The 12101-nt window shown below is 46.4% G+C and overlaps 1 protein-coding gene across 2 annotated transcripts in view; it reads left to right on the forward strand.

Annotated features, from left to right (window-relative positions):
- Nucleotides 1-2253: 2253 nt before the first annotated feature.
- Entpd3 (ectonucleoside triphosphate diphosphohydrolase 3) overlaps nucleotides 2254-12101 on the forward strand; it is a 36593-nt gene continuing 26745 nt past the window's right edge. Inside the window, exons 1-3 of one of the 2 annotated variants that reach the window (XM_020177486.2) lie at nucleotides 2254-2662; nucleotides 3433-3484; nucleotides 6332-6459. In XM_020177486.2, the coding sequence (XP_020033075.2) occupies nucleotides 3445-3484; nucleotides 6332-6459 (168 nt within the window). In that variant the 5' untranslated portion in view covers nucleotides 2254-2662; nucleotides 3433-3444. The remainder of the gene's footprint in view (nucleotides 2663-3432; nucleotides 3485-6331; nucleotides 6460-12101) is intronic. The other variant, XM_074060256.1, reaches the window with a different exon arrangement.

The following is a 12101-nucleotide window of genomic DNA, read 5'->3' on the forward strand; positions in this document are numbered from 1 at the left end:
ATTGAGTATCTGTCATGTTTATTGACCATTTATGCATATGTGTGTGTATATATATGTATATTTATACATATATAGATGTTTTGAACCCAGGGCTTCATGAAGCACTCTATCACTTGGGCCATCCCCCCAGCCCTTCTTGCTTTAGTTTTTCTGGTAGAGTTTTATATTTTTGCCTAAGCTGTCCTCAGACTGAGATCCTCCTACCTCTACCTACCAAGTAGTTGGGATTACAGGCATGAACCACCATGCCTACCCCTCATTTATACATTTTGTCCTCACTTTTCCATTTTGTAAATTGGCCAGTGCATATCATTTGTCTATTTCTTTATTTTAAATATTATTTTTCTACACATTTATAGGACCTCATTCAGTATTATGGTTGTTTAATCTGCTATCACATTCTCAAACATCTCCCCCTAATTTATCATTTTCTGGATGTCATTCAGTGCAGTGAGTTTTCATTTTTAAGGGTTCACAGTGGTTCATCCTCCTGCTTTGATCTCATGATAAAAGACACTGTCCTATGTCTATGTTTTCTTAGGACATGAAATTCTTTATCTACTTAAATTTTTAATTCATCTGAAATCTATTTTTGTACATGATGAGAGACTGGGATTCTTTTCCAAGTGGTGAGCCAGCAGTTTCAACACCAGTTATGAGATACCTGTCCTTTCTCTCTCCCTTTATCATCTTCGCATGCCATCCCAGCTTGTCTGGTATCAGACTATCTCTTTTGCTCTTCAGATCTGTTGGTATATGCCTGTGCCCAAACCTGGGTGTTTGAGTTACTGTAGCTTTATAATATGTTACGTATCAAGCAAAACAAACCTGTATTATTTTATAATTAGAAAGAGCTGTGAAGGTTTATGTACACAAGTGTGTGCATTTTTATTTGTGGAGGGCAAAAGAGGAAGTATGTGTGCCCTTAAATGTGGACGATTAATGGTGAAGGAGTTTGTTTCGTTGTTGTTTGCAGTACTGGAGACTGAACATAGGGCCTTACACTCACTCTGCAAGTGCTCTTACCACTTGAGCTATGTCCCCAGCCCGTTTGAATGGCTGGGACTAGTCTGGGATTTGTAAAGAAATTTGAATAGTTCCTGAGCAGAGAGCTTCCAGGAAGGTTTGGAAAAATAAAAAGAGAGAGACTCCAAAGCTCGCAGACGAGGCTTGTACTCACATTCATGAGGCTGTAGAGAGGAAGCTGGCACATACTGTTGTTTTTGGATTCTAGCACCAAGTTCATTTCAACATCCCCTAGGCCCAGGATCTTTTCCCAACTCCCCAGAAGTCACCAGAAATTTCAAGGTCAGCAGGCATCTCTTAGAGCAGATCTACCTGACCGATTGTATGCAGTGTCCCCTTAGATACAGAGGGACCCTGGACTCTGCCATGTACCTTATCTTTCGAAACGCAGCCAGCAGAGCTTACTGAAGGCTGATGCCCTAGAGCAGACCCTGGATGGAGCCCCAGCAAGGGCCCTCTCCACTCAACTCTAGCTCTTGTGCGCACACAGCCCTCCCTTTGGGGGCCTCGTCTCCAGATCAAAGGTCTCAAAGCAGGGGCTTTCCTGTCTTAATAAGATCCTCTTGTCTCAGAGGGGCTTTGGCCCCACCTGCACAGGACAAAAAACCTGGATCTAGGAGATAGCAGGCAGGTCAGGACCTCACCAGAGCCTCAGCTCTTCCTTCAGACTCCCAGAAGCTCAGAAGGAATGGCTCAACAGATCCTGCTCAGGTCTTTTGCTGGCACCTTCCAGAGTCCCTGGGTCACTTGAGGGGCCAGGAGACAGCGCTGCTGCAGCACTAGAAACAGACCCCTGAGACGTTTGGACCACAGCAGCCCCCAGGTTGTGGGTCTTACTTTTCCCTTGTCTTTCCCCTCCCTCCTCCCACCCCTCCCCTCTCCTTTCCTTCCCTCTCTCTCTTCTATCTTTTCTATGTGGCCCCTTCCAGGCTGTGCTTGTCCTGAATTTTGGCCTAATGACACTCAGGGTACAAAGTGTTGCTCAGTAACCGATAAGGATGTCACTGGGCATACCACGGTGTCCCTGGGCTACAATGTGCGACCGAGTCTGAATGCTTTGTGCTCCTCACAGATGATCCAGGGATCCACCTGCCTGCCCCCTCTCACCCTCCACTCCACCCCTACCGACAGAGAGGGCACAGCGCCCCACGAGGGTGGGGGCACTGAAGAAGTCAGGCATTCCCACAGAAAGTCCAGTCTTTGCCTGGTTCCTGGTTCCTGGTTCCTGTTCCCTCCACCTAGGATTGAAGTGAAGGTAGAGGAAGCTAGAAGAGAGATCTTTTGATCTTGGCCTTGACCGCGGCCCGGCAGTGGAAGCTGACCTCCCCCGCAGGCTCCCGCGGATGGGGGTCAGAGCCGCGCCCCCTCCTCTTCTACCTGGGGCGGGAGCTGATGGTTGAGGGCTGGGTACAGTGGCCCTTGGGGCACTCGCCCCTGTCTTCCCCTTCTAGGAAAGGCTGGGCCGAAGGTGCGAGTGCGAGACACAAGGAAAGGTGAAGAGGTGCTTGGCCTTGACCCCGCCGAGGGGCGGTCCCCAGAGAGGCTGCGCCACCCCCGCGCCACCTCGCCCCGCCTCCCGGGCGCCGGGGCCAATACTCCGAGCGCAGGCCGCCTGGCAGCAATCGGCAGCGCGCAGGTAAGGTTGGGGACCCGGCCCGGGCCCGAGCGACTGGGGAGGAAGCAGAAGCGGGCTGCTTGAGGCTGGGGGCTGGGAGGGAAGGAACCGCCATCGGACCCCGCGGAGGGCCGGAGGGGAGCGAGCCGAGGACGCGGACCACGACAGCCCGCGGGGGGCGCACGCCCCAAGCTGGGGAGACACGATTGGGAGATGCCCTGGGGCTCAGCCGCCTGCGGCTGTGTGGACCCGCACTTTAGAGTGGACCCCTGCCGGGTCGTGGGGCGCTGGACCCCAGGCCTGACATCCCTTTACAGCTGTTTTCAGCCAGCAGCTAAAGGTGCCCTCCCGGTCGTTAAGGGAGGGGGCCCGAGGCTCGCTGGCCGGGAACAGGGGGAGACAAACCCGCCTTGCTCATGTGCTTTGAAGAAAAGCCTGCAGCCTCGTGGATGTTCACAGTGAAAAGATTTGTGTCGTCCCCCCTCCGCCGTGTGTGTGTACAGGTGGAACACTCCACAGGGGTCGGGGAATAGACTTTTAAAATGTAAAAATTGTTTTTAGTTAAAAGTTTCTGCAAACCCATTCTTCCGTGTCTTACATTTGGGGTGACAGTAAAATTTAAGCTCTTGCTTTGGGTCTGTCTCTGAAGTTCTGTGTTGGGGCTCACTGTCTCCAGGGAGATTTTGATTTGAAGAAAGTGCAGTGGGTTTGCTTTCATATGTGCAAGGTGTTTGAACTTCTAGAGTCGGGGGCCATGCACGAATTGTCACTTTGTATTCTTTCACTGGCAGCCGGGAGAAACGATGTTCACTGTGATGACCCGCCAACCATGTGAGCAAGCAGGTTAGTGTCCCCAACCCACAGCAAGCGTGGTTTAGACAAACCACGTGAGAATCCCAGCCTCGGCCTCCAATGTTTCATCCCTGTCCCCTGCAAATGACTGTTTAACCTCTCGGGTTTGAGGCTCAGAGGCTCCCCCAGGTTTCGCCACCACACCGGCATTCCTCAGATAAAAGTAATGCTTTTCATCAAAGCCACAGAAAACAAGGACTAACATGCTTGTTTCACTTAAATGGTTTTTCCGGTTTGTATAATCCATTAATTTGGCCCTGTGGTTTCCTTTACCTCCCTGTGTGTAAGGTTTGTGCTGGAATCTTGTTGATTTTGTGATGAATTGTAATGTCCCGGATCTTGCCTATATTTCTGTCCAAACATTGTTTCTGGCATAGTGCTTGTGACACCATCCACCCCCACTGGGTCAGTGTTGTGATACTGCAGGCACAGATGGGGAATTTCTCTCTTCTGTCTGTCTGTCTGTCTGTCTGTCTCTGTCTCTCTCTCCTACATACACACACACACACATACTTCAGGCCTGCCTCCCCAGCAATTTTTAGAGGTGCTCATGTGGAAGCCGGGTTGGCTGTGGCCTCCCCACGCTCAGGTAGACACCTCACAATTACAATGTTTGGCCAGCCCTAATGACAGCACTGCTCTGGGCTGCATTTCTTAAATGAATGAGCCCTAGCCTAGTCCATTTTGCTTTGTAATAAGCTTTTCTGCTGGGCAAGGGTTTGCTTGAGGTAATCACAGCTTTTTCCTTGGAAACCGCTGAAGTGCAGAGGATTTAGGAGGCCAGTCCCGTGGCTGTGGTCAGGAGCCCGCTTACATATCACACCCTGGCCTGGTGGACACATGTTCTTTACTCATGCCCTAAATTCTTGTCTTCCCAAGGGATATGATTTTAGGAGATAAAGGCCAATTTTCTATGAATTTTTTGGTGAAGAGAGATTGTGCTTAAGAAGATGGTTTTCTTTTACTTACAGGTTTTCTCCAAAACACTTTGAAGTTTTAACACATTACTGTAACATCCGAGATCCAAACTAATCTCTTACATTCTTCCAAAGGACAAGTTTAACTTGGCAGATGAAATCTCTATCATGTCTTGTTGGGGTAAAAAAAATCCTCTTTTACTGAAACTGGTGTGAATTCTTTGAAAGCAAATGCCTGTGTGGATTAGCTGGTTCTTGGCTGGTTTGAGTACTTTTATCCAGCATCACAGAAAAGCGGTCTAGGGCCCCTTCAGATTCTCTGAAGTTCAACTCCACAGCAGTTGTCTCTCCTCCACTTGCTGGTACAAATGACTCTACAGTGAAGAACCTTGTAGGTAAATCATTTCACATGTGTGGAGCTGGTCCCCAAAGGTATAGAGTGCAGAGTCAGGTAGTATGCTCATCTGTAATTTGGTAAATATTGACACATTGTCCCCACTGATGTTCTACCAGTTTATGCTTCCAATGACAAGGTGGGAGAATCAAGATGTTAAGTGACCACTTTTGACATCAGAAAGTATCTGTGACTACATCGTTCTGCAGGAGATCAAGGTAGAAAGAATTGGCTGTTCTAAGCCATTGAGACTGACTGCATGACTGTAATGCGTGTTGTGACATGACTGGATATTGGGACTGCCATTTAATGCTATCATGGTGGCATGTACATGTCTTGTTTTCTTCCAGGAAAACATCTCCTAGAAGTAAGGAAGCAGTAAAGGATACATTTGTGGTGGTCTAAGAGCAAACGTTCTGGAATAGGGCAGGATTCACCCTGTTGCTGTTCACGAGAACTTTATGCAATGGTGGATATGTTCTAGAGTTGTGCTGTCCAATGTGGTAGTCTCAAGGCCATGGTCAGTTTTTGAGCTCTTTGAAATATGACTAATGAGATTTGGAGCTCAGCCATTTTGTTTTAATTAATTTACAATTAAATAGCCAATTGGTAAGAGGAATCTCTGAGTTTAGAATTAGGATTCTCTGAATTTATCTGTGATGCCAGTGTTTATCATATTTCAAGCATTTATGGCTATGTCTTCATAGTTCTAGCAAGACTACTATTCAGTCAATATTTTAATTGTCTTTTTTATCTTAAAAAAACAGGTATAACTTCACACAGTGAATTAGATAGATGTTAAGTTTTACCCCTAAATTGGTATTCTTGCCTTCTGAAAGTATATGTTTTAGGATCATGGGAGTACTTTATAAGAATCTTTTTTTTAAAGAGAGATTGTACTTAAGAAGCTGACTTACTTGGATTTTCAAGTTTTCCCAAAGGAAAAGCTTGATGAGTTTTGACAAAGTGCACACCCCTGTACCCCACAATTCTATATAGAGAGAGTATTTCTATTACCTTAGAAAAAGCCCACACATTCCTCCCCAGTGAATCCCTACCCCAAACCTTCAAGCAGTCATTGTTCTGGTTTCTGTTACCTGCTTGCTTTAGAACTTCACATAAATGAAATCCTTTCAATTTACTAATTCTGCATGGTGCTAATTTCTTTCACTTAAAATAAAATATGACATCATCTGCTTTAATAGAACACAGGTTTTAATCTATACCTTTTAAAATGTTATCGTAATATCTCAGGAATGGTCAGTAATTTGCACAATATATTTTGAGACATTCCAGAAAACTAGGTTCTGCCTTTCTCTCTGCAAACACTGTTTTAGTCTACAGTTTTGAGGGAAGGCTCAGTGGGTGTCAACAGCCAGTTGCTATTCCATTGTACAATCATGGATCTTAAAAGCCAGAAGAAGTGACCTATGTGCACAATTATGTGCCCAGTCCGTGGGTTCTCCAAAAGCCCAGTGCCTGTTTCCCACTTTTCCCTCATGTGTCTTCTGGGTCTTCCCATTGTAGGTTTCAAGGCCCTCTCCCGAACTCCAGCCATCATCACCTTGGTGGTCTTGTTTGTGAGTGTTGTGGTACTGGTAACTATCACACTCATCCAGGTCCATCACCCAGAGATCCTTCCTCCAGGACTGAAGGTAAGTGTGAAAGGATTGGCATTGAAAGAAAGAATTGGGCTATGACATTGATTATTCTAAAACTGTGAGTTAGAAGACAAGAAAAATCTTCTCTCCTCCCAACCTCCAGCTGGAACCAGGAGAAAGTGGCTGGGTTGGTGATGTTTGAAGCTACAGATTGAGGGGAGTGACCCCTTCTCCAAGGAAGAAGCCAAAGACTATAGTAGCCAAAGATACAGTTTGTAGCTAAGAATTGCAGGGGTACCAAACATTTACCAGTTAAGGCAGTTTCCATTCTTAGCAACTTGTCTGTTCCTGGAGACCACAAGATATGATCATGAATAAAGACCAGGAGACCCAGGCTCCTCTTCTGACTTAGCCAGGGTGAACAAAAAAATCAAAGACTCAGGAAGTCTTCTTGAGCTGTGTTTGGGCTGCTTCTCTTAGGTTGGTTACATGCTGTGCTCACTCCAACACAAACCACTCAGGACATTGTGCTCAGTCCCAGAGGCTGCTCGAAGCCTTTTTTGAGTCCACCCCAAAATGGCCCTGTAGATGACTGCTGGTAGACCGAGAACCACGCATTCCATAGTGTTGACTCTGAACAGATGGGAAGAGATGGAAGGAGTAGCTGTCAAATGAACAGTGAAGAGAATCAGTGAGTCTTTCAACCATTTTGAGTATAGGTTAACAAATATTTTCTGTAAAGGTCCAAACGGTATATGTCTTAGGCTTGACGGTCACTTAGTCTCTGTTGCATATTGTCCTTTGGTTTTTGACTCATTAAAAATGTATAAGCTCTTAGCTGGATGAGGCAGAAATTCAGCAGTGTTGTTTGAATCTCATTTAGCATTTATACTTGACCTCACAAATCCTTTCTACAGTTCAAGGGTTATATTTGAAATAAAAGTTTTTTTTAAAAAAAGAAGAAACTAATATTGCCTTGAGCTCCATGAAAGGGTTCATCTAACATTCTGAGGTCACCTTTTTAAGGGATTGGAGTAAAATCTTCTTTAGATTTTATTTTTTATTTATTGGTGGTACTGGGGTTTGAACTCAGGCCTTGTGCTTGCTAGGCAGGCACTCTACCACTTGAACCACTCTGCGAGCCCCTAGATTTTTGTTTTTGATAGTACTAGGATTTGAACTCTGGGCCAGCAGCACTCTACCACTTGATCCACTCCACCAGCCCTTTTTTAGGTTGGTGTTTTTCAAGATAGAGTCTGGGGAACTGTTTGCCTGGACTGGCTTTGAACCACAATCCTCCTGGTCTCTGCCTCCCAAGTAGCTAGGATACAGGCGTGAGCCACTGGCTCTCGGCTTGATAAGATATTTTACTTCAGAAACTCAGCATTATTCTCATAAGTAGTGTGAATAAAAAAGAATAAAAACACCCATGCAACTGTCCAATGTTGGGAGGAAAACCAGTGATCTGGCTGCCCAAGATGTAAGCTCAGGCTGGAGAAGCCTCTTGCCCATGCTGAGGCACAGGCTTCTTCCATAACCATAGAAAACCGGACGACAGCGAACGCTGATATGGCCTCTTTGCACTTCATTTGCTGCTGTTCAGTTTATTGAACCCTTTTTTCCCTGGTTTATCTCAGCCCTTATGATGACTGCTGTGGCCCTCACTGTGCAGCCAAGGAAATGCACCTGGCCCCTGATTCCCAAGGCCAGGGGGCTTCACTGACTCCCCCACTTCCCCTTGATGCTGAGTTCTGAATGAGGCTTCAGAAGGAGGCCTTGCATGGGCACACACATCCCTCTCTGCACAGAAGGGATGGTGTGGAGGAATGTTGCAGCTATGGAAAGGCTTGTTGAACTGGGGGGACACTCTTAGATTCCCATAACTGAGCCTCTGTTCTGGACCCCACATTTCAAAAAGACCATTTCTACCTTGTTTTTCTGCATGGGACAAGGGAATATACCTGTCCTAAGCCCATGCTCTCCCTTCTAGAACACACGCTGGTGTCTGAATCTCCAGAAGTCAGGGTCTCTAAGCCCCTGAGAGTGGACCTCACTGTTGGTCTGGGAGAAGCCAAAAGGCAGCTGCTTGCAGGGAGTGTAGACCCCAGGTAGGTGCATCAGGAAGTCTCCTGAAGAAGGCTTTGTTGTCATGGCAACTCTTTTCATGCTGGCAAATTAATCTTAGCTTACTGTAACTTTTTTCAGTTTTTTATTTTCATTTTTTTTTAGTATATGAAAGGGATTTCATGTGCTATTTTCAAAGTATAATGTACTTTGCTCACATTAAGCAACCCATTATTCTTTCTTATCCCTCCCCCAACCTTTTTGTTTTGTTTTGTTTTGTTTTGTTTACAAATGTTAGTGGCTTTTGTTCTATGTTCACACAGGCATGTATTTGGTCACCCATCATTTTTTTGACACAGGGTCTCACTAATATAGCCTAGGCTGGCCTTGAAGTCCATATCTTCCTGCCTCAGCCTTCCAAGGGCTAGGGATTACAGATGTGCACTGTCATGGTATGCAATCCTGTCCTTGCCCTTCACGCTCTCTGCTCACCGACTCACCAGTTGTTAGAATTGCCTGCAGTATTCAGTATAGTTTGTAGCCTAGGAGCAATAGGTTACACCTTAGCCCAGGTGTACAATAGGACACGCTATCCAGGTTTGTGTAAGTACACTGTGTGATGCTCCCACAGTGACAAAATCATCCAACAACATGCATCCCAATGAGCAAGCAGACTGGCCTGGAGCGCCAAGGGCACGATTCACACATGGCTCACACAACTGTCTCAGGTTGGGCTTCCCTAGAGAATAAACTCAGGGAGGTGAGGTAACCAGGAGGAGCCTGTGCTCCAGCAGGTCAGCAATTCAGACACAGGGACCCAGTCCTGCCAGTGCTCTCCGGGAGCATCACTAGCATCAGAACTGTCCCATATGAAGGGGCTTAGAGACAAGTGTCTCACAGCTGTCCCACTCTCCAGGGGAAAATGCACGATGCCATCTGTCATTGGCTGGGAAACTCCTTCCTAAGGGGTGTGAACTCTCTGGCATTTCTGGCTTATTGTGCACTCAGGTAGGCTTAGGCTGCTAGAGAAAGTCTGCAGGCAGGTGCAGGGTAGATGGTGACACATCTCAGTAGAAGGGACAAGGGCAAGGAGCCATCAGTGAGTGTTCCTTGTAAATACCAGTATTACTATCCCCATTTACCAGATGAGAAAACAGAGAAACAGAAAAGACAAGTAGTGCGCTGGATGTGGTGGCTCACACTTCTAATTTCTGCTACTTGGAAGGGAGAGATATGATCATGGCTCCAGGACAGCCTAGTCAAAAAAGTTAGTGACACCCTGTTTCAAAGAACAAGCCTGGTGTGGTGTGTATGCTGGAAATCTCAGCTATGCAAGAGGCATAGCTGGATTGTGGTCCAGCCCAGGCAAAAACAGACCGTATATGAAAAATAACTAAAGCATAAATGTCTAGGGGTGCGGTTCAGGTTGAAGAGTGCCTGCCTAGCAAGCAGAGGCCCTGTGTAGTTCAAACCCCAGTGCCACAACAAGGGGAGGGGAAGACAAACAGTTTTCTATGGTTACATAGATTGAAAATAGCACAGCTAGTACAAAAGAAAAGGGAGTTGAACAGTAGCCTTAAGCAAGGGTTTGGAGGGACCAAATGACACACCCTCAAAGAGAGAACTTCAAATCTCTTCTGAATCTGGCCACGGAAAGTTAGATGACCAGGAAGATTGACTCACATGCCATCTGCTTAAGCAGTTAGCTTCAGTGTAAGTGACAGATGTTCTGGGACAGTTGAGCCAGGAGCAGATGATAGCTTTAAAAGAGGGAACTCCCTGGGCAGCTTTTCTCTCTCCTCTCTCTTTTGGTTTTGCAGTGTGTGCTGGGGCACGAAGAGCCCTGCAACAGTGAAGGTAGATAAGTGGGAGAGCTCTGATTCTTTGTCGTGTGTATGTTTTCCTATTTTCCCGTGGCATGCAGCTGACAGTGGGTCACCAGGGCCCTCCCCCGCCCCCCATAGCCAGTGTGGAGGGCCCTGGAATGTTTGCTCCATGGACCTTCATGGAGGGGCATGACATCTGGCTGTGAAATCCACCCTTGATTTGCCTGACCTTGGAATGAAAATTTAAGAGCAGAACTCTCAGAACTCAGTTAGGGGTGGGAAATGTCCCCAGTTCTTCATGTTACTGGTCCGACTTGCTCCACCAGCTTGAAGAGTAAATATGATGTCATTGCTTTTATTTTTCACCCCAGCCCCCATCTGCTTTATTATCCTAGAGTCCAACTTCTTCCTCTTGAGGCTTTGCCCTCCCTACCCCCAATCACAACCATCCTAGGAGCTTGGGGCTTCTCAGTCTAATGACCAGTACCCTAGTACCATTGTCAACTGCAGCACATGCTGTCACTTTTGAAGGTGGCTTCTGCACAGTCTCAGGACAGGCTTCCCATGGCCTGCTCAGGCCACTTTAGTCCCCAACATTGGGTATAGGGCCACAGGCAGTTTTAGTTCTCAGTCCCATGCTCTGTCATTACCCTCCCACAGCTAGCCACTGGCCAGCTGGGTTGGAAATCATTCCCTTCCAGGCTACGGAATCTTGCTCAGCTGCTGGATTCTCAGCACCTGAGGTCCAGCCTGGTCTACCTCTTGGACAGCAAGAATTAGACAGGTGGTTTCTCCCTTTCTAGAAAGGCTCCTCATACAGTTTGAGACATCTCTCCTCCAGCTGGTTCTGCACACCCCTTAATTTAGAATGCAACTTCAGGTTCCTTGCAAACAGAGGAAGTCAGCTCTGCCACATCAGCACCCTTCTTGGAACTCAGTGATGGCCTAGGAACCCTGAGGGCAGGGTTGAGAGTGAGTAAGACAGGCTCATCCGAGGTCTGGCCCCATATGTCAACTAAAGAGATGATTACTGCATCTTATAAAGGCAGTGGCACTTCTTAAAGTGCATTGTGTAGTTCCTAGAAAATCGTAAGTGCTGAATCATGCAGATTACCGTTCTTATGATAGTGATAATAATATCAGTCAGCCCACCTTATGTGTGGATTTAGTGCACACAGTTTTGACCAAGTGCGGTCAAAAACTAATAATCAATAAAAAAAAATCAAAAGAAATTTCAAAAGCAAAAATTTCAAGTTCCTGTCGTGTAGTGAGCAGCTCAGGGGATGCAGAGCTCTCAGTCAGTCCCACGTTATTGTCAGCTGTGCTTAAATTGTTGTGTGATCTGCTGTTTCCCTGCTCTTCATTTTGTGAAAATCTGCTCCCCAAACGCACAGTAAAAGTGAATGTGCTTATTTGAGTGGTAGTGAGAATCTGACATTTGTTGAAAGGGGGGTTATGGGAAAAATGAATCCAGCATCCACAGATGTGCTGTGCTGAAAGCTATGCATTCTGAGTAAACACGCATGTGTTTACTCAGTGGTGGCCCCCCATGATCAGATGCCAATCTAAGCAAGCTGGCCTTGTGACCTTTGCTTTTGATAGATCACACAGTCTTAACGAGGACAGAAAACTGTTTCCTTTTAGTTAACCCACGGAGTGTATCTTAGAATCCACATTCAAGTCATGTTTTTTTCTGACACCATGAGACAAGGGTTACTTGTTACTTTTTTTTTCAGTACTGGAGATTGAACTCAGGGTGTTACACATGCTAGGCAAGCACTCTACCACTGTAGTCCCACCCCAATC

This window comes from Castor canadensis, chromosome 17 (assembly GCF_047511655.1).
Source record: "Castor canadensis chromosome 17, mCasCan1.hap1v2, whole genome shotgun sequence".
In the NCBI taxonomy this organism is placed as follows: Eukaryota; Metazoa; Chordata; class Mammalia; order Rodentia; family Castoridae; genus Castor; species Castor canadensis.